At 36.6% G+C, this 22,683-nt stretch overlaps 2 protein-coding genes across 9 annotated transcripts in view; both read right to left on the bottom strand.

Annotated features, from left to right (window-relative positions):
- The window catches only part of LOC135205709 (myoneurin-like), a 406,587-nt gene that overhangs the window by 148,516 nt on the left and 235,388 nt on the right, over positions 1-22,683 (bottom strand). The window contains exons 6-7 of one of the 7 annotated variants that reach the window (XM_064236737.1): positions 11,896-12,288; positions 9,245-9,381 (exon numbers count right to left, since the gene is read on the bottom strand). The exons of 4 other annotated variants lie outside the window; for them this stretch is intronic. In XM_064236737.1, coding sequence (XP_064092807.1) covers positions 11,929-12,288 — 360 coding nt within the window. In that variant the 3' untranslated portion in view covers positions 9,245-9,381; positions 11,896-11,928. Of the gene's footprint in view, positions 1-5,738; positions 6,087-8,717; positions 9,382-11,895; positions 12,289-22,683 lie in introns of those variants that run through there. 2 more of the 7 variants (XM_064236743.1, XM_064236738.1) reach the window with 2 other exon arrangements.
- Positions 12,922-21,052, bottom strand: LOC135205710 (zinc finger protein 732-like). Of its 2 annotated transcripts, XM_064236773.1 has the most exons (3): positions 20,857-21,052; positions 15,988-18,509; positions 12,922-13,985 (listed from the first exon to the last, which is right to left on the bottom strand). In XM_064236773.1, the coding sequence occupies exons 2-3, from the start codon at positions 16,342-16,344 to the stop codon at positions 13,572-13,574; spliced, it is 771 nt and encodes a 256-aa protein (XP_064092843.1). In that variant the 5' UTR covers positions 16,345-18,509; positions 20,857-21,052; the 3' UTR covers positions 12,922-13,571. The 2 variants fall into 2 exon arrangements, with proteins under 2 accessions (XP_064092843.1, XP_064092841.1); XM_064236771.1 differs by lacking the exon at positions 12,922-13,985 and having other exon boundaries at positions 16,341-18,509.

The following is a 22,683-nucleotide window of genomic DNA, read 5'->3' as shown; positions in this document are numbered from 1 at the left end:
GAAAAATCCAGGTTACAAAGGCAAAGGCGAAGATTTTTTTGCTTCTGCGTACAAAATAAATTCAGGTTGCAAAAGGGTGTACTGTAAAGTCCGAGAATTGCCTGGGCCGCTGAGAACAATTTCAAAACTCGCGCGCCGCCAACTCAGTAGGCTCGCCACCATCCTCCCCCTTTCCCATTGGTTCTTGATGCTAGTTACCGCCGTAAGATCCTGCTCTCCTATTGGTCAGTATCTATCCCATCATGCATCTACGTCAGGGAGTTCCTCGACCATTTCGTTTTTTCAGTGTTATTGTACACACGTGAATTCATTCGCTCACGTAGATTTTGTTCGTTAACGTAATTTCGTGTTAGTGATTTCACTTTTGTTGTACTGTAAGTTACTTTATCGTGTTGTGTGTGAACTTAATTACTTACATTATTAGGCATGGGTCCCAAGAATGTTGCTGAAGTAGAGGATGCTTTCTATGGAGACAAAGATGGAGATAATCAAGAAGAATTTGTTAATGTGTTTCATAAAGATTAGTATTAATGTTTTCTGCCATTTTTTAATGTGTTTCGTAAAGTTAAGTGTTCATGTTTTCTGCAATATGTCGTTCTCCTCTGTCGCCACCTTCAGACATCGCCTCACTCGAAAGGTAAGGTTCCACATTTTACTACATAGGTACGTAAATATACGTACAGTATTTCTTGTACCCTGTACACTAATACACTATTTACAGGCACAGTAACGGTTTGGTTAGGTATTGAATGGTCCAAATTGTTGTATTTCATTGTTTATTGTTCAATTTAGCTTTATTATAAAATTTACTGTGGTGTTTTTGTAGGGCTTGGAAGGAATTAGGCAATTTACATGTAAAACGTAGTTCTGGATACGGAAAAATCAGGTTACAAAAAGGCCGCATCGGAATGGATTAATTTCATAACCTGAGACACTACCTATATATATATATATATATAGAGTGGACCACACCCCCGTTTATTTCTCTCGGGAACGTTTCCCCGCATTATTGGCAGAAAATTCACGCATTTGCGGTATTTTTATATAAGAAATATCCACAAATTCCTGGTTTTTTTTATCATTTTCATCATAAAATGCACTTTTTGTGATAAAACTATTAAAAAAACCAAGTATGAACATTTTTAGTGGTTTTTCTTGAGTTTTAACTAACAAAATAGGCTGTTTTTAGCATTTTAATAGGAGTTTCCAAACAGTCGCGGATTCTAACTATTCATGGGGGTCTGGTTACGCATCCCCTTCGAATACGGGGGACCACTGTGTGTATATTATATATATATATATATATATATGTGTATGTATATATATAAATATATAATATATAAAATAAATATATATATATAATCTATAAATATATATATATATATATATATATATATATATATATAGACACACACACACACACATACATACACAGGTAGTTCCAGGTTATCGGTGATCCGGTTTTATGGGGCATGCCTAGCACCGATGCATACCTAACAAGAGGCACTATTAACTGGTTATCAGCTCCAGTAAGCACATAAAATTGCCAATTCGTTATCAGCGATTTTCGCTTATCAAGCCATCGGAACAGAACCCCTATCAATAAGTGGGGACTGCCTGTTTGTTTATATATATATATATATATATATATATATATTATATATATATATTTATATATATATATATATATATATATTATATATATATATATATATATATATATATATATATATATATATATACACACACACATATACACACACTCACAGTGTGTGTATATGCGGGGATGGGTACCAGACAACACTGCGAATAGCTTGAACCCGCGAATAGTTAGAACTCCCCTCTAAAAATGCTTATATTTGCCTATCTTGAAAGTTCAAATACCAAATGTATACATGAAGTATCATCCTACTTCAAATATACCATTGAATTGGTATTATTATTATTGGCAACTGAAAATATCAATAAACATATTGCATACTAGTACCATAAAAATTCTTTCATCTCAGTAAGAGAGAGAGAGAGTGAGTTTATCTCTGTTCTCTCACAAAATACTTCTAACACTTCCAGCAAAACAGAGAGAGAGAGAGAGAGTTATCCATATTTAAATGAGTGAAATGGATATATTATTGTATTTCTTTAAAATACTATCACAATATGAATTTTGTAATTACAGTTATTAATATTATTATTACATTTGAAAGTATTAATTAACATATAGTGCATATACTATAAAAATTCTCACGTCTTAGTAAGAGAGAGAGAGAGAGAGAGAGAGAATTATTATTTTTATTATGTGATCTCATTTAATTTTATTAATTAAACTTACTAATACAGTATTAATCAATATTAATATTTGAAAATTAGTAAATCATTTTTGTATCATAAAAATGTATTTAGTCATGAAAATAATACCAAAATACACTAATTAGTGATTATTTTTGTCGGAAAGCCCAGCAAATAGGCGAAATCCCCTCAAATAATGGGTAGATATGGTCCAGAGAGAAATCTGCGAATCACTGAGTCCATGAATCCGGAGAATGCGAATAAGGGGGCCCACTGTGTTTATATATATACATAATATATATATATATATATAGATATATATATATATATAATTATATATTATTCTATATCTATATCTATATACATATATATAATTATATTATTATATTATATTATATTATATAAACAAACAGGCTGCTCATGGTTATCGGCGGACTCGGTTAATGGCAATCCAGTTTCATGGCAGTTGCCTAGTGCCATAAAATCAGCAATTTGACGATGTCACAATGCACCAAGTTCTGGTTATTAAAATAGTTATGGCGCCATAACATACCTAATAGAGGCACCAATAACTGGTTATCAAAACCATAAATTGCTGCGTTCCGGTTAATGGCGGTTTTCACTTATCAGCACCCCATACTGGGGACGCATATATACTATATATATGTTATATATATATATATACAGGCAGGTTCCCGGGTTACGACAGGGGTTCCTTTCTTGAGACGCGTTGTAACCCGAAAATCGTCGTAAGCCGGAACATCACCAGAAATGCTAAGAGAAACCTTACTTTTAATGCCTTGGGTGCATTCAAAACTAAGTAATCTGCATTCTTATTGCATTTTGCATCAAAAATACCTTCAAATATTGATTATTTTGCATTTCTGGTGTCATATTTCTTCTGCCAGACGAGCGGTGTAGGAATCATAACCCTGGAACATGCGTCGTAACCCTGGAAATAATTTCTGATGAATATAATTGAAAAGCGCCTTACCTCGGAACGTCGTAAGCTGAACCTGTCGTAACTCGGGGACTTGCCTGTCTATATATATTATTTATATTATATATTATATTATACTAATAATAGTATTATAATTGATATAATTATATATATTCTAACACACAACCACACACATATCTAGCATACCCACTGTTCGTCTTCAAGGCTTAGAAAATTGTTTGAGTCAAATTGAGTATTTTTTCATGGCTTCAATCTTATGGCACCTGGTATATTTATTAGTTCCTCTTTTTCAACAGCATAATACTAAATTGTTTATAATTCTCTAGAGTTTCTGTTTAAGAAAAGTCTTTTCAAGTTCCTGTTTATTCATAGTTTTTAAATAATTTTCTTAATTTTTAAAGCTAGTTTTTTCAATAATTATTTTAATGTGAAGACATGCACTTGAGCTCAGGTCTGCAAAGGATGATACAAAAATACAATGGTCATATATATAGAATTAAAACTACAGAGTCCATTTCCAAAAACTGAAATACAACCCCGACTTAGTTAACTGCTAGTTTTACAATTCCGTTAGTATAAGGTAGGTAAAATGAAATCCAGCTACCATTTGATCAATTTGCATAGCTACTAACCATATCTGGAATCATAATCATGGAATAAACTTTAACACAAGATATTTACTAATATTTCGTCTTAGAGAAACAAATTGTTGACAGACACTAAAGAAGGGAATCATAGACTGCAAACCTTTGACAGTCATTTGCATGGTTACTCAAATGCCATGCATTATACAGCAGGAAAATGTTACTTAGTCAGTTACACGTCAGTGACAACAACAGCTAACAAAGTGATTAAGATAAATCAATTCAGACCCAGACACAGATTTACACAAAAATATAATCCACTTTTCCTAAGCAAAAAGAAGAAAAACTTTGTTTTCACATAATGCTGTTAATAGGTAGATAGACTAGCTAAAACCATAACCTCACTGGTGGTATTACTACAAAAATATATTTAAAAGATTAAAGAAATATTGAAATATTCAGTTCAAGTTGCAGGCAACAAGGAGAAAAGATTCTTTTACAGCAGTACTTGTACAGTATGTACTGTATTTGCAAGAACACTTGCAGAACATCTGTTGACAGTTTACAATGATTCAGAAAAGTAAGTTTTTTTATATTGGCCTAGTAATATTCATGAGTAGTTTTTCTTTGATGTCATTGTTTGTAAGAATTACTACAAGAATTACTTGTACATAAACCTATCCAATGTAAATTACATGAAACATGAACAGTACGTATTTCTGTCCATGCAAGCAAATAGTATATTTGATTGAGAAAGTAAGGGAGGGAATGGGTGGGCTTACAGCTGTATAACAGTGTTGAGTTTATACAAGGAAGAGGGTATGTGGATCAAGTGTCCATTATGAAAGAGTTGTGTAAGAAGTTCAAAAATACAGTAGATAGACAGTGTGAAGGGTGATGAAGCTTTATGATTTAGGAGATAGTTTGTTGAGAGTTCTGAAAATGTTTTATGAAGAAAGTGGTACAATATGTATGTTGGAACTTTTAGGTGGGAAAGTCACCGGTTTGTTGTAGGGTCATGAATGGCTTATGTTTGCAGAAGACACACTGCTTATTGGAGGAAAGTACAGAGAAACTGCTTGGATTAGTGATTGTTCACTTCAAAATGGAAATCAGGATGATGGAGCTGTGAATGTCTGCATTCATGATGGGAAGAATGGAAGTAGATTTTTTAAAGTATTCAGGGGTAAACATATTGAATGATGTGGAATAAAAAAATGCAAATCACTGAATAGGTGACGATAGAAAGGTAATGGGATGTGCAAGTTTGAAATGTTGGTAGGTTGGAATTTATGTAAAGGGAATTTTGAATGTGAGTACAGTTAAAAAGTTGGATGATTTGGCAGTGAACTATTTCTGTAGTATGTGTGAAAAAAGGAGAATCGAGGGTGAGAAAGGTCAGTATTTAAAGAGGAAGTGATGAGAATTTACCATACGTGAAAAGATGGAGGACAGTGTTTTGAGATTGTTTGGACACATGGAAGGAATCGACGACAAAAAATTTGAATTTTTCAGGAGTATGAGGTAGCAATTAAAGTCGTATTGTATGTAGTGGGGTTGTCTGGAACACATCTTCTGATAGTACTTCTGTTTAGGTGTATGAAGTGACTAGATTTGTGTTGAGGTTTTCTTCAGAGGGGTTCATGTACAGTATGATTCAGCAGTATGAATGTGACAGTGATTGTTGTCTTGTGTTTATCTGAAAGCCATCCCCCTGCTAGAGCGGGTGATGATGTGTGTGTTTGTGTATGTATGTATGTATGTATGTATGATGTATGTAGGTATGTATGTATGTATGTATCTGTATATGAATACTTATAGAGTAGTATTTATATTTTTGTGTAAGTAGTATGTGTATTTATATACGAAATATAAACACATCCATAAATAAAAGAAGGAAATAGGCATAACCCAACAACATCCTACTGAGGTGCTGTTGGATGGTGGTTGGCTACATGCTTTTTCAGCAGTGTTCCCTGCGTTGCCCTGTAAGGGCACAGGGAGCAGGCAAATGGCTTTTCTCCTGTGTGAATTCGAATGTGCCTTGTCAGGTTGATTTTCTGTGTAAACCTGAAGGGGCAGTGAGGGCACCCGTAGGGCTTCTCCCCAGTGTGGGTACGGATGTGTTCCCTGTGGTGGCTCTTCTGTATGGTAGTATAAGGGCAGTAGGGGCACTCGTATACTGGTCTTCTGATGAAGTTGCTTCCCTCGGTTCCACAAGATGCCCTCAGCCCGTCACTGGCATCCAACATCACCTGCGAGATATACCACACTGTCTATAAGAACTTCTCAACACAGGAAGAATACATTACAAACTAGCTGGGAAGCAATATATCATTATAAATTCACAAGATGGAGGATTTGAGACTACATTCACTGCATTCAAACCTCAACCACACAATCCCATACATCCAGAATTGCCGCTTGTAACTGAAAAGTAGTTTAGTATATAAGAGTTCTATTTCTTTTAATGATAGCATACAGAACTTTTTTATCTGATGTACCTACATTTTCAAATTTATTTTTAAAAAATACGAGTGCAAATTTGAAAAATGATTGCCTTTTCCATTTTAGGGTGGGAGAAGGTTTTCCAATCTTACACTGAACAATTTTTGAACTTCAGTATATGAAGAAAGATATTGGACTAGAAAGGAGCCAGATGAAAGGCAGCAGGATAACAGTTTTCATGAAGCCTGCATGAACACACACACACACACACACACACACTCTCAGTTTTCTGTAGATTATAGACATCAATGTTAGCCATTTTTCCTGGTAATATACCTGTAAGATGAAATGCAAGTGTCAGTACAATTGCTATGTCTCATCTTTTGTGTGTGTGTGTGTGTGTGTGTGTGTGTGTGTGTAAGATATGGGGCACTAGCATTACAGTCAGCCTCAGTTTTCCCTTATCATTGTGGTCACGCTTGAGGCAGATACCCCTTTCCTGCTCCTACACTACGACAGCAACATCAAAACCATGATTGTCTACTGGATTCATTTTTGTTTTTTGACCAAGCAACACTTAAATTCTATTTCAAAGTTATTCAGAATCATGTTAGTAAAACTGATGACATCTAAGCAGCAAATTGTTTCTTTGGAATTAGAAATCATGGTTTTATAAACTACATTGAGAATCTGCTAGCCTCAAATGATAATTCAGTAGTACCACAAATTGTTGGTTCTACAAACATCATCAATCAGATTTTGAATAGCACAACAAATTGGGGTTCTGGTACTTACATATGGGTTTACTCACACCATAAGAATACTAGTACGTACTGGGTTGTTTTTTGTGCCCCTGATGGAAGGGAAACTGAAAGTCTTCCATGAAGTAACTTTTTTTTTTTTTTTTTTTTTTTTTTTTTTTGGGGGGGGGGAATCAGTGCATTCCAGTTAACACTAAAAGACATTACAATAAAATTAAAAAACAGCGGAAAATGAAGTTAATGCACAGTGATACAGCATTATTATTACAGTACATATAAGTTAAGCAAAACCTAGTTGGTCGCATTCCTGATGACGATGATAATGAGGATGATAATGAGACTTCAAGAATGTAAATGCTGTATAGGTCAAATATTTCAGATACTGGCAACTGGTGTGACTAGTGCATGTGCATGTATTTTAGTACAAGAAAGAGCATCACTCAACTTTTTAAAATGATTTTGTTTTGGAAGAATGAAGAATACAGTTATTAATCTTTTTGAAAAGACATGATAGAGAGATGATTTTCACACATATATATATAAATGACTTCTGTTTTGTGGTATGGTCACTGTGTGGCCTCCTGAGGTATCCAGTTTTTATAAGATTGTAATGTCAGAAGTCACGTAAAGCTGTTGGTCCCGTTGCTGAATAACCACTGGTTCCATGCAACATAAAAACACCATACAAACAAACAAACACATAAAACCAATCTAATAATTTACGTATTAGTTATCTGGTTAATTTTTTACAATTTCTTTTGCGTTTCTTGTCAAATGGTGCAGGTCCAACTTGAATAAATTAATTAAAAAGTAATTTATTGGGATTGGGTAAATTACAATTTAAGTAACTGGGATTTAAATTACAATTTAAGTAACTGGGATTTAAATTCCAATTTGAGTAACTGTGATTTTAGGTAGCCAGTGAGTGAAGTGTCGTGCAACTGTCAGTCTAATGCTATACAGCTGACCCCTGGTATTCACGGGGGATAGGGACCACAACCACCTGTGAATAGCTATAATCCACGAATAGGCAAATGTTCAACAAATAATTTGAAGATAAGTTCCACAGAAAAATACGCACATAAGTGAAGCCATGAATGCTGAACCGTGAATAAGTGGTGGTCGAGTGTATGAGGAATGTGAACTGTTCTCCATCAAGAATCCTATAAGGCACACAATGTTTTGACTCCCCACTCACTCAATCTCTTATTTAATCCAGTGATCAGTGTTGACGAATTATCTGGGAAACTGACTAACAAAGAAAATTGTGACAGTGAATTCTTGGGGCATCAAGATCAAAACTTCAGTGGCTCTGGCCAAAAAAACATGTTTATATGTTTTTATAATATAAATTAAAGTCTTATATAACATATATGTAATTGGTTCAAAGTAAATCCTACCTGTCAGGTCCGAACGCTTAAAAGAAAGGATATTTTAAATGGATAGTTCTGTGAAGGGCAGGTAATTACAAATGAATCATTCATTTGACTGTCCAGCTCCTCGTGGCTTTGAAATACATATCCCAACTTTTGAAGTTGCAGTTAATAAAGGTTTTAATATAATTTATAAAGTATTTATTAAATACTAAAAATCTAGGGGGAAAGCAAAGTGCCATGTATAAGACCAACAATTGTTTATTTCTTAGATACTGTTGAGGACAAGTTTGCTTACAAGCATAAGGTTCCAGTATCCCACAAACACAATATAATGTGAGATTTACAGTACATGAGACAAAACCATTGAGAAGTGTTTTGAAGCAACATAAATCAAACCCTGTTACCTTTAATTATTCTAACAAAACTACCATGATGCTGTAAACTAAAACAGAAATGAACAACAGAATAAACATGACAAAAGTGAATACGTAATGGGTGGTTAGTTCAACCAAACCGGAACTTGAAACCCAAACCTAAAGTATCAGTGAAACTGGACTGCAAAGGAAAGTGAATCTAAATAGGAGAAAGTCTGCATAACTGAGCTTGGTCCTTTAAAGATCAAAGATACTCTTTCCATGAATATTCATTACATGCTTCTTAAGAGAAGAACTCTGTGCTGCCCGGTAAGGACACATGTAACAGAGGAAGGGCCTCTCCCCTGTGTGGGTCCTGATGTGTCTCTTCAGGTTCATCTTGTGTGAGAAGCCCAGAGAACAATGAGGGCAGGTAAAGGGCTTCTCTCCCGTGTGCACTCGGTTGTGGACCACCAAATCCCCTCTGTTGTTTGTGGCGTAGGGACAAATTGTGCAGAAGAACTTCTTGTGCAGATCAAAGTGTCTTCCTCGTCCTCCTCCTCTTCTGGAGCCCGTTCCCGCCAGAATGTTTGCACTGTTCGCCATCTCCACCTGTGAGGAATGGGGAGTCACCTTCAGTCATGATCTTGTGATAAAACAAACAACGTACAGTAACATCTAAAACGGGGGCAATGGATACTGAAAAACAATAAGTTAATCATCTTTTCTCACAACTTGGGGATGTGATGTTCATTAATCAGAATATAGAGACGTATGACAAGTGAATATTTAACAATGAGTCTGTCCGTATACTATTTAGTACAAAAAGTAAATATTTAACAATGAATCTGTACGTATACTATTTGGTGAGTTTACATAAGATTTTGTGGTAAGCAAGAATTTTTTTGTGTAGCTACGCACAACATAGAAATTATGATTTGTTTTATTCTGAAGTTAATACAATATGGTACATCTAATGCAGAAACTAGTTGCATCCCATTCACCAGTTAGTGGGTCTCTACTTCAATTTCATATGTCAATTTACCACACAGTATTCTTCATTGCGCAATTTAGAAAATGTTTGTCACTGTAAATCTCAAGAAGACATAAATATGTATGACTGCCATAAAGGAGAAAAGGGGCTAGGAGGTTTTTCAGTTTCTAAAAGGAAGTCGTACAGTAAGAATGAAAAGTGAACTAACTTTGGCATTCAAACCAATGATAAGTAAAATTTTCAAACACGATATGCATATTGATAAGGAGATCTGTTTGCTATGTTGAAAAGCATCAGTATCATTTTCTTGTGAGTTAAGCAAATTTGAGATGGCTAACATTGATCTGAACTCTTCAGCAGAACAATATCAAAGCATACTGTAGTCATCATAAGATTTTGAGGGGAAATTCTAAGTACTTGCTGAGTGTAAAATATGATCTTCATTAATGTAATATTCATTTTTATTGTGCAGTTTTAATGCTTTGTATACATGATATGTAATGGCCTATCATTATCATAATTAATATATTCCCTGTAGGTGGTAGTGCCATCAGTGCACCCGACACATAGTGCCGTGTGGGCATCACGTACTTAAGGTTCTTTGTAGCATCACTTTGGCTCCTAGCTGCAACCCCTTTCATTCCTTTTGCTGTACCTCCATTCATATTCTCTCATCCAGCTTACTTTCCTTGGCCCTCTCCTAACAATTGTTTCATAGTGCAACTGCTTTGAGGTTTTCCTCATTTTTACAGCTTGGTGACGTTTTACCCTCAATTTCCCTTTCAACGCTGAATGACCTCATATGTCCCATGACTTGGCCTTCAATCTGAATTTCACAGATTTCTCCTTGGGTCATATCTACCTATTATTTGTGGGAAATTCGCAGATTTGTGGTATTTTTCCACAAATGACTGAATTTTTATGTTTCACAATTAAATGCACTTTGTGATAAAACTTAGAAAAACCAGTTATAATAATTTTTTATGGGTTTTTCTTGAGTTTGAACTAACAAAATACGAGGCAGTTTGAAGCATTTTCATTTCCATAGGGGTTCTAAGTATTGGCGGATTTTAGCTATTTGCAGCCGGGTCTGGTATGCATCCCCCCACAAATATGGGGGGTCCACTATATTCTAGTTAATCTATTAAAATACTCATACAGCATCAAACTTTTCCAACATTTTGTAGCCTAACTAGAATAATCTAGGCTGTGAAACCTCATATTGTAGCCTAGCTCAACGTATGAACTTACATGCAGACATTCATTCTTTAAGGTAAAGTTTTTGTGTATTTATGAATGTGCCAGTATTGCTGTCTTAAGATTGCTGAAAGTTCATGTTGAAGTCACAGAAGTACCTTGAATCTTAAGGTGCGTCCACACGGTCGAACAATGCCCGACGGACAAACACTGTTACCATATCATAAGTGAAGCAGGATGACGTCATAAGCACTGAGACGATGGAAGTAGATCTGGTAACAAACAGTGGTACCAGATAAGGTTGTATATCACTGTTTTTACTCTGCTCACAAGGCAAAGACCGGCAGACAATTGTTAATTGGTAACAGTGTTTGTCCGTCGGACATTGTTCGACCGTGTGAACGCACCTTAAATGCTTGTTTCCTGACAGCCAGTGTTCATACCAGAAACATGTTTGAGTTTAGAATTGATCACCCTTTGAGCAGTAAGCAAGTGTTGCTTTTTATTGTGCCTCAAATGAGTTTAGAGCTATGGTGATTAGAGTTCTTCAAAGTATGTACTGTGATGTTCTGGGACATGTGCTATTTTCATTTTTCACCAGTGACAAGTGCTGGCCTGGAAAATGCAGTAGTATATGCCAGCACTATTTCATTCACCATTGGTTATTATGATTTAATCCTGTGTAGCCATCTCCTAGAAGCTTGTATTTCAGTGGGGAACATGACTCACTGTCCTCTCTAAGTTTGCTTTTTGCATAGAACTTTATGAATTGTAGAAATATGACATGCACCAATTATGATACTGTTTATGTTCAGTGACTGCTTTGGTAATAGTCACTGAAAACTTGAGCAAACCAAATTTTAAATAACATCCTCACTTTATAAAACCACAAAAAAATTTCCAGATGAATGGACTCCACTGGATACTCAGATTACCTGCATATTGACCATCTTTGCTCCAAGGATCATTCATGAATAGCTTGATGGCCTGGCTTCTAGATTTGCATCCATACTATGAAATCTGAAAACATGAGTCTTCAGGGTGGTGCTGCGGTTCGTTCTGTAGGAGCAAAGAGAACACGCGTAAGGCTTCTCTCCTGTGTGGGTTCGAATGTGGCTCTTCAGATTACTCCTGTGGGAGAAGCGGAGGGAGCAGTAAGAACAACTGAAGGGTTTCTCCCCCGTGTGCATGCGGACGTGGTTACTCAGGTTGCTTGCAATGTCCGTGGAATATTCACAATATGGACACTTGTGCCTCTTGACTGGGATGTTATCTGACATCACACCTCGTACCGAACAGTATTCCAAGGGAACTGTCGGCATCGTCACCTGTGAGAAATGGGTTGCAATCTCATTATTCAAAATTGTGGAGTAGTGATAATGAAATACCTTATAAAATTGTATATCAGTCTATACATGATTTATGGTTGTAAACATCTTTCCCTTTCCTGTTAGTCTCATGTGTTTTCTAATGCTCACTGGAAACCTGAAGACATAATGACAGAGGAAAGCACATACCGTGCAGGTTGTTATTCAGTTGCTAGTACTGAAAAATATCAACATTTCCAACTCAGCCTCACACCTCTCTCTGACCCAGATATGACCTACGACAGTTGACTAACAAATCAATAGAAGCAACTGGGGTGGAAGTATCAGGGGAACATCTCTGAACTTGTTTCCATAAACACCTGTTCTGGTCTTGTTAACCTAAACAGTAAATTGTGTTCTTGACATAGTAACTTGATTTGGGTAGGCTGAGTCAAGATGGATGGTGCTGGCAATTTGTGATAATAATATAATAATAATATATATATATATATATATATAATATATATATATATATATATATTATATATATAATATATAATACCCAAGAAGCAGATCACTACAGCTAAGTATCAAGTAGTATATGCACAATTCACTACATGTCAACAAAAGTGGAATGGCTTTTTCTTGGGCCTAACCTCAGTCCTTATCCTTACCCACTCAGGATCAGTTTGGGGAAAAAGATAGCTTCCTTAGAGAAGAGAGTACAGTATGATACACCATGAAATCAATTTTCTGATCCCGTTACAGATAAATCAGTGCTGAAAGGATGTGTGTTAAAATACACATTCAATAAAAAAAGATAATCATTGACAGAGGTACTCTTTATTTGTGCACATTACAGCGTGGATTTTAGTCCATTAAACTCACATCTATATTTTTTGTCACTGCTTCTGAAAGCAGTACTATGGTAACAGAATAATACACCTTCATTGTTTTCTCAAATACAGTTTATATTCTCAGATTTACAAATAATTTCCAAATGTACAAACATCTAATCACATTTTCAATTTGGACTGTACTGTGGAATAGATGTGAAGTCTCTAAATTATCTGGAGATTCTAAGGGCTATAATAATGGGTTTTCTTGGTCTATCCAGGTACAGTCTTATTAAGGTGCCTCCCTACCAAAAATTATTGTCATGGTTTGTTACTTCAGTTAAAAGTCATTGTAAAACAGGAGTAACTTCCTTTATTGATAAAAATAATTTTCTATTAAAAGTATTATGTATATATACAATTGTTCTTCCCCTCATAAACTTAATGCCTCTCCTTGACCAAAGTTTCTCAAGCCAAATAGCCATGCTCCCTCCGTTTATGATTTAACACCGATGCTTTTGTTACTCCTCGATAGGGACACATCTCACACCCGTAAGGTCTTTCCCCTGTGTGAATTCGTTCATGCCTCTTGAGGGTAGCAGTCTGGTTGAAGCTCTGGGGACAGAATGAACACTCGTAGGGCTTCTCTCCTGTATGGATCCTCATGTGCCGGTTGAGATCCCCCTTGTGAGAGAACTTGGCCGAGCAGAAATCGCAGGAGTGGGGCCTCTCTCCAGTATGTTTGTACATGTGACTAGTCAGCTTGCAAGAGAAGTTGCTGGAGTAACTGCAGTAGGGACACTGGAAAATCTTGATCCCCCTGGTTTCCACATCCTCTGTTCCTCCTTCGCCCGTACCATCAGGAGGGCTCACCAGTGACATCTGTGTGAGATGAATCAGAAAGTTAGTTATCGAAGTTGTTAAAATGTGCAGTTATTTTAGATGCTGACTACTACAATACACTAAACACATAGCCTAGTTCTATGTACTCCAGAAACGTAATAGTCATCTAATCCCTCATTTACCTAATTTGTTGAGAATAAGACACACACTTTTAAACTAGATTCTACTTTTCTAAAGCAGTTACTTCAAGCAAATGAATTGTACTCCAGGGATTACTGCACACTAATGGGTAATTGCCTAGGATGCATTTATTTTGTGCATCAAGAATACACATACTACTACTACTGTACAGTATTTGTCACTGTTAAAAGGAATGGTAAAAGATTGCAAGTTTCTGGAAGAAGAGTCTTACAGGTTTGGTCTTCCATATAGCTACTGTCGGTAAGCATCAGTCAAATGATGCTCACTCATTCCAGTTAATGAATTCTACAGCATGAAAGTCAAAATTGCCTTTTCCAATAATGCCATTGAATATGAATATGTACCGCATTTCTCGTGAATGCCATATGCAGTGTTTGGATTCTGACATCCTGATGAATCCTTTATAGTGAGTTCTGGCAGTGAGCAAGTGTTATTTAAGCATTGGTCTGCCTCCCTCATCCTTCAGGCTCTCTTCCAAATTCCTTGCTAGTTTCCTGAGGTAAAATCACTTTATAGTCTTTCTAATTGGGAATATTGATACTGTTGATCACTTTATATCAGAAAAAATTCTTATATCAAAATTTTCCAAATTTCATGTACTTTAATGCTAGACTAGTAAAAATAATTAGACTTCACAACTTAGCTACTAGAAGCTATTAAGTAGTAGTAACTAAATTTGCTAAGGCATTTTTTGGCATTTGAAACACTTTGAACACGTTTCTTCACCGCTTAAATAGTCAACAAGTTAATTTTCAATTGTAAATTTGTTACTTAGTCATAGTGCATTGCTTTCAGTAGCCCAGATACGATTTTCAGATTTTTCATTTGCTACTAGAAGTGTCTAAGAGGCACCTACAAGTAGCAAATTTGGATATTATTAATACTCGTGTGTTTATGGGCATCATTAGGATTCCGAAACTGCTAAAATGTAATCTTATAATGTTTTAGATGTATTTTGCTTCCAGAAAAGTTAATATGGTAAGAATTTCCTACTACTTGCTACTAGTAGCAAGTAATAGGAAATCACTAATAATAATGGTATTCCCAAAAAAATTCCAAAATAATAGTTTGTATAGTTACAGCATGCAATTAGATAGTAGTAACTATCTCAAGTTGACGTTTTGTTTATGTTTGATACTTGCTACTTGTTCCTACAAGTAGCACTTAATAAAAAAGTTTTTTTGAACAAAAAATTCTAAACTAAGCTAATAAAACTGTCTTCTCAGGTTAGTAAAATGTCTTTCTTACCAGGTTGTGTATTTGTGTATACTAGTAGGAACTAGTAGCAAGTAGCAGATATCTGCTACTTGCTACTAGTTCCTACTAGTAGTGAACAATAGTAAAAAATGCAAAACTGAAGCAGTCATAAGTAAGTATAAGAGTCATTGTCTGGGTGTGTTTTTATGTGTAAGCTACTTGCTACTTGCTACTAGCAGCAGTTGTGACCAAGAAACAATTTTGTATAAACCATAAAAAATTAAACTGTCTCAGGTAAGTAGAACGTCTTTCTTTAATAACAGTCAGTTTTTGTTAGTATTATTTCTAGTAGCTCCTACTAGCAGCTAGCAGGTATCAGTTTTTTTTATTACTACCAGTGGGGTAATGCAGGTCTTCCACAGTACCAAAATGCATGTCTATGTTGTGACAATAATAAAGAATACAATATTATTAATAATAATAATGCAAGGAAATTATAATAATAATAATAATAATAATAATAATAATAATAATAATAATACAAACATTAAGCTAGTTACCTGTACCTATGAAAGACTCCTTCCTGGGCGGCCCCCCCCCCCCAACCCATTAATAACCTAAGAATTTTATTCTGAACACTCACCATCCTCTTCTTCATAGTGTATGTCGTTCTCCTAGTCCAAGTTCGGTCCATAGTCGTCGTCATGTAGGCAGGCAGGGAAGGATTAGTCGGGTGCTCGTCGCTTTCTTTTGCCTCCTGCTTTACGACATCTTCAGAAGCAAAGAGTACGGAGGCCTCAGTAAGCAGAGTGTTGCCTGGGTTCTCGTCATCCTCTGATAATAAGTCATCAGAGTCTACTCCTTCCTGCTCACCAAGAGAACCACTGTGCAGTACATCCTGCCTTTCTAGTAAAGCAGTAAACCACTCTTGTGCATCAGGGAAAGGTATCATGCATATAATGGACCTGAGCGACTTTATTTTTTTCTTCTTTAACTTCATCTCTGTGGGATATTTAAACGAGAGGGGGGGCCCTGGCTAGCATAAGGCACTCATCCTGAGGGGGCCTTCTACGACCCAGTTGCATTGCAGATTGTCGACCTTCACGTAGGTCAATGTAGGTCATGTCTACATCTTCAAACCTGTAATGATTCTTGATGAAGAATCCTTCATGGTACTTTTCCTTTAAGACAAACTGCTTGCCCTCAGAGAAACCTTTTCCTTTTGACCTGTTGGTAATGTGCGCCTCAAGTGCCTTAAAATCAAAGAAATGCGACCTCTCCATTTCAAAAACAGTGTATGCATTCTTCTTGCAGGACTTCTTAAGTAGTTGAATGTATTGTGGAATACTGCAAATGTATGCTTGGGCCTTGTACACCTTTTCCACGATCCCAAAAGAACGATCACAGTGCATAAAAGAGTGGCCACTTACTAAAAAGATGATGTCCACCCTCTTTAAAAGATTCTGCTGAATCTGTTGCAAGAATAACAAAATAATAAAGATATTTTTATTTTGGCCACCGCAGTTGTCTGCGAAGATCCGAAGTTTGGTCACAGTCCTCCCCTCTGTCTCCCTAACATGCTGCAACCAGCGCAAGATGCAGCTTGCAATCTCATTTGGCCCTCGACTGCCTGATGTCTCATCCCAAGCAAACATGTTCGCCTTGTTGTTTGTGATGTCATAAATGCAGAAGTTCCGAAACCACAGTTTGCTGGTGTAGTAGGCCCTATTTACAGGCATCTTAGGACATAATTGCTGCTGCTGCAGGTCAATTGCAATGGCTCGGAATTGTGGATCCATAGGATGGGTGTTAAGAGGAGCATTCAGCATTGCCTTGGCAGCTGTGGCGTCCTGCAAGTGTTTCTCCTTATTATTTTCAAGTGTTGTTCTTTCCTTGACTTCCTTTCAGTGGTGGCATTTTTCAGTGCTCCAATCTTGACATCAATCTCGGAACAGAAATGACACTCATCGGTTCTAGGGGGAGCAAATTCGACGTCGTAATTAGTGGTAAAAATTGTACGAAAGAACTTCTCGGATACAACTTGAACATCGGGATGGTTTAAAGCCATCCACACCTGGAATTCAGCATATACCCCAGCAATGGAACCCCCTGCCGGAAGATACTGGCGTAAAGGTGCCTTAGCACGAGTGTAATGACTTGACACAACAGGTAGATCACCAATAAATTCATGGACTGCTTGCAACTTGGGACCGGCAATCTTGTTCACTGGTGGCACTGTCTTGCCCCTTTGGTCCTGAGGTATGACACCGGATGCCGCCCTTGCCTCACGAATTTTCCTTACAATCAAGTCGAGTTTTCCTCGTTTAATGTCAAAGATGTTCATAAATCCTTCCCGGCAGACCTCATAATCCGTGCTTGCATGAGTCACTGTATACACAAGCTTGGCCGGCCTCTTAGACACGTCCTTTTTTGTATACTTGCGCTTGAAAGCAACCTCACTTACACACCTCATTAAGTATTCGTTCTGCCTGTCGTCATTCCCAATACCCCAAAAACACTTATGAATTTCTTCAATATTATCTCTCCCAATTTTATCATAACAACCATCTCTACACGCTGGGCCTACTTTCCTAGCTGGCATTAACTTCTTTGTTGTAACACTAATATATTCCAAACCTGAATTGCGCTTTCTTTTGGACACATTACGAGGCCGCTCGCTTTCGTGAACCTCTGCTTTACGTCCTTGTTTACGTACTTTACGCTTTTGCCTACCATCACCAACAATAACATCATCATTGTCACTCGAATCACTAACATTACCACCACTCGGCATCACTGCATCACTGGTTGACGAACCTATGATTCCTTCCCCTACACCACCACTCGCATCACCAACACTAGGCTCACCCCTTTCTTTTTGGGGACTTTCATTACCATTACCAAATTCACTATCCGAACAGAGGCGTCGCCATCCCCAACACCACCCCCAACACTCGTTTTCGCAGAACCTTTTACTTTCTTTGCAAGAATTTTCTTTTGCTTTTTTCCATTACCCTGCACTTTTTCAGGTGAATCATTGTCACTACCGAGATGCTGTTCCTTACTAACAACAAAATTTGGATTGTTATCGCTATCGTCCACTGTATGCTGTTAAAGGACACGAACGACATCTTGGCGTTCCTTTGTGCTTACCAGACATGATTGCTAAAGAAATGGAAAAAGATACCATATTAAGATCTGAATTAAAGAAAAAGCAGGATAACAAAGAGGAGGGATGGTTTATAAGTAAGGGAGAGCTGAAGAGAAGGGAAAACTTTCAGACGACTAGAATGCTCTAAAAAGGAAGTCCAGGGGAATATAGATAGAAACAATACAATTGTTAGAAGTGTAAATGAGTTAGATGTAGGAAAATATAAAATAGATAGAAATGTAAATAATTTAGAGATAGAGAGTAATAATATTTTTAGGAGTGTAAATAATTTAGAGTTAAGAGAAAATAGAATATCTAGTAGTAATGTTAAGAACTCTTGAGGTAGGAAGTAGAAGAAGGGAAATTAGTTTAGGGCAGGTAGGTGAAGGAAGTAACTTTAGTAACAATCTCAGACTATGAGACCTAGAAGAAAAAAGTTGTTCGCAAATGATAGATAAATGGTTAGATGGTAGAAGCAATTTTGTAAATAGAGAAAGTGAAAAGACAGTGAGCAAGACAGAAGAAACATCAAGAAATCTTGAAATAAAGCTCATAAACACCCAAGGACTGACAAAAGCAAAAATAATCGAGCTAGTGGAGATAACAAAAGAAAACACAATTATGTCACTGAAAAACCCTTAAACAGCAAAAATTACTATTCCTAACAAGCCTCAGAGTGGTAGACTCAATGAGAGATGAAGACGACACCAAAGGAGGAGGTCTACTAATAATGTATAGAACCAAAGGAGAGATCCAGATGGAAAAATTAAAGTCGGAACACAAAGATATTCTAACAGTAAAGGTTAATTATAGAACAGCAATATTTAACCTAATTCTAGTCTACATGTCAACTAGTGATAAAGAAAGAAATAAACGAATAATAAGCGCCTTACATGTAGCAATAGAGAAAGCCACAGACCTGCCTGTGATTGTCCTTGGGGATTTCAATGGGCATTTAGGTTTCATAGGGACACAAGAACTTGACCAAAATGGAAAATACGTTATGGACCTAATGGAAAAATATGACCTATCGCTATTAAATGGAGATCCCAGCTGCAAAGGAGAGATAACCTGGAGTAGAGGAGATCAGAACAGAGCTATACACTTTGCCCTTGTCAACCAAAATATGTATAAAAACTATGAATGTATGGAGATAGATGAAGGAAAATATGAATATGACCTATCAGACCATCACCTCATAAAGGTTCAATTCAGAATGAACACTAAAGTAAGGAAAACATTTAGAAATTAAACAAAAGAAATCAAATATTTGAAAGTTACAGAAGAGTCTACCAGGAAATACCTTGGATATATAGAGTATAAAGTAAGCCAACAAGACAGAAAAGGCGATCTTACCCAGTTGGCAGAAACAATGAGTGAAGCAAAAGCAAATAACCTAGAGAAGATAATCAAAAGAGGGTTAAAGACAAGAAAGCAAGAAGAAATATGGCTAATGCAGTCATCAATAAAAGCTGTAGCCGAGTAAAAAAGGAAAATTTTACTAGAAAGGACTAGCGATGCCATCATTCATGTATGCCGTGGAAGTCATAAAACTTGACAAGAAAACTATAAATGAATTTCAGAAGATTGACAATCAAGTATATAGGGCATTTTGAAAGCGCCAAGTTACACAGCAAGTTGTGCATTAAGGTCTGAAATAGGGGCCTCTTCCTGCCACTCAAGAGATATCAAGAATAAACTCTTCTACCTGAAACATACACTGAAGAGTGGTGGAAATAGGCTCCTATATGAGATAACCATGGATCAGTATGAAAAAAAAACATGGATAATGCAAGTAAAAAGAGTATATGAAAGAACTAAACATAAACTTAAGTAAAATTGAAGAAGTTAAAGACAAACAGTTAAGAGAAATAATAAACAATTGGGACAGAAAAGCATGGCAGAAAGAAATGAATGAAAAGTCAAGTTAAGAATCTACAGAAAATATAAAGAAAACATAAGAGAATAAATCTGGTATGACAACACTGAAAAAACAATGCTGATCAGTAGGGCCAGACTAGGTATACTAGGATTAAATGATAGAAATAGGATAAAAGGAGAAGATACAAAATGTTTATGCTGTGAGGAATAAAATGAAAATTTAGAACATTTCTTACTTTACTGTCCAGCATACAATGAGATTAGAAATAGATATCGCTTTATGCAGCAACCCTATCAAGAAAATAAAGAGGAATCAGTAGCAAATATACTCTTATTGGTAAATCTACTGAGATCTAAGTGGAGAATATTAAAGATTTTATAAAAGAAATATGGTATTTCAGAGAGAAGAAAAAACTCTAACACAAACAAAGGAGGAATAAAACAAGCAAGGGAGCCGTTTCAAAGCCCTATCCCACTTACTACTACTTCTTACGCGCCGGTGGCGTGGGGTCACTTGCTTGCAAGCCTTTATCCTCTGTGTCTCTATCACTCGCAGTGTCACTGTACTGTTCAGCCATTGCTTATAACGAAAGAAAAACCCAAAAAACACGAATACTGTGTAAAAAAACAGACGCAAAGAAGAGCGAAGGAGAGTTGTTTACAAAGCGACGCTCCGCTCAGCTGTGGCGGGTAGCTCGCACGCCATTGGCTGACGCATGACTCAAGTTACTTCAGTGGTGAAAGTAAGTTCTCGCTCGCGTCGCCATGAGAACTCTGAAAAGCGAGAACTTACATTCGTATAAAAAATACTTATGTATAGAGGCCATGTGGTTGACTTTACAGTGCCCGAACTTACATTCGCCTCATTTCCCTCAATAGTTTAGTTGGCGAATGAGCGTTTGAGGCCAAAAAACGCATTTTGACCAGGTGTGGCAAATGCAAGTTCTCGCAGTGCTGGTCTCGAGGCGGAGATTTAGTTTTCTAGGGGAAGTCACGTGCTTCTCTGGTTTGTACAGAGCCCATAAGTGGTTTCTTTTTCCTCACTTGGAAAAATAAAATACATGGATGAAAAAAAAATATTTATCGCAGGCAAAGTGAAATAACAGTATATTTCTGCAGAAACACAAGAGAATGTTAAAATTTTATGTGCAACAAAAATGGAGGCTATAAGGGGGTTGAATGCTGCAATTAAGCATTTAAAATAGACTATTTCTTTCAGTCATTGCAAGGTTGTTTTCTTGTGCTCGTTTCTTGGGATTTCCCTCTTCCTGTCTATACCTCAGGGAAATTTATGATGTACAATCTTACCTAACGTTCGGCTTATCTTTCTGATTAAAAATTCATATGGTAAAAGAAATATAATGCAGCAATTACTTTACTCTCCTTACATACTCATGCAATGTCACATTCTTTTCCTTATATTTTTTTCTCTCTCCATGAGCGGGTGAGTAGTTATACATTTGTAGTCATATTAAGCCGTCTAAATGACTTTCTTGAGATGAAGAGCTCAGGATCACATTCTTTTATTATTTGTGAATTTCATATTATAACAGATTTTTAGGTAAAGAATGTGTTAAACTGCTGCCTCCAAATAATTTGTATATTACTTCTCTCTCTCTCTCTCTCTCTCTCTCTCTCTCTCTCTCTCTCTCTCTCTCTCTCTCTCTCTCTCTCTCTCTCTCTCTCTCTCTCTCTCTCTCTCTCTCAAAGAAAGTCCTCTCACGAATGAGATATAAACAACTTATTCAACTATTGTCAAAACACTGACACCACATCTAAATCATAAGACTGCCAGCTTCCTTTGAAATCAGTGGAGTAATCCTCACCATTTCATTTTTGTGGGAAATAAATAACATCATCACAGTACTGCTGCACTATATCATTGTTTGTATTGTTACTTTTTACTTCTATCTAAGATCATAGACATTACCTCAGAGAAGTTTCAGGTGATGGTTGTAAACAAGTACTACAGGCAGTCGGTTAACGATGATCCGGCTTTATGGCGCTTGTCTAGTGGGTAATTCTACAGAATAGTTCCACACAGACTGCAAGGAACGTAACCGTGGATACGACATCCACTAGGGATTGAGGCGTCCAATGTATTTCTCTGTGTTTAGTACTGGCCCCTGGGGGTTAATTACAGTTGTTTGAATAAATATTAATTAAAAATCTTGTTCAGGAGGTAAAACTGCAAAGAAAAAACACAACTGCCATAGTCGAGGCCGCCGCAGAATAGTACTGTAGTTCTAACATCTAGTGTCATAAAATCGGCAATTTATGGCGCCATAATGGGCCACGTTTCAGTTA

The sequence above is a fragment of the Macrobrachium nipponense genome, chromosome 24 (genome assembly GCF_015104395.2).
Source record: "Macrobrachium nipponense isolate FS-2020 chromosome 24, ASM1510439v2, whole genome shotgun sequence".
In the NCBI taxonomy this organism is placed as follows: Eukaryota; Metazoa; Arthropoda; class Malacostraca; order Decapoda; family Palaemonidae; genus Macrobrachium; species Macrobrachium nipponense.
Note: the sequence above shows the minus strand (reverse complement) of the source record. Positions and strands in the feature narration are given on the sequence as shown.

Coding starts and splice junctions, on each gene's coding strand:
- LOC135205710 (XM_064236771.1), bottom strand. CDS start 18,138: ATGCCGAGTGGTGGTAATGTTAGTGATTCGAGTGACAATGATGATGTT.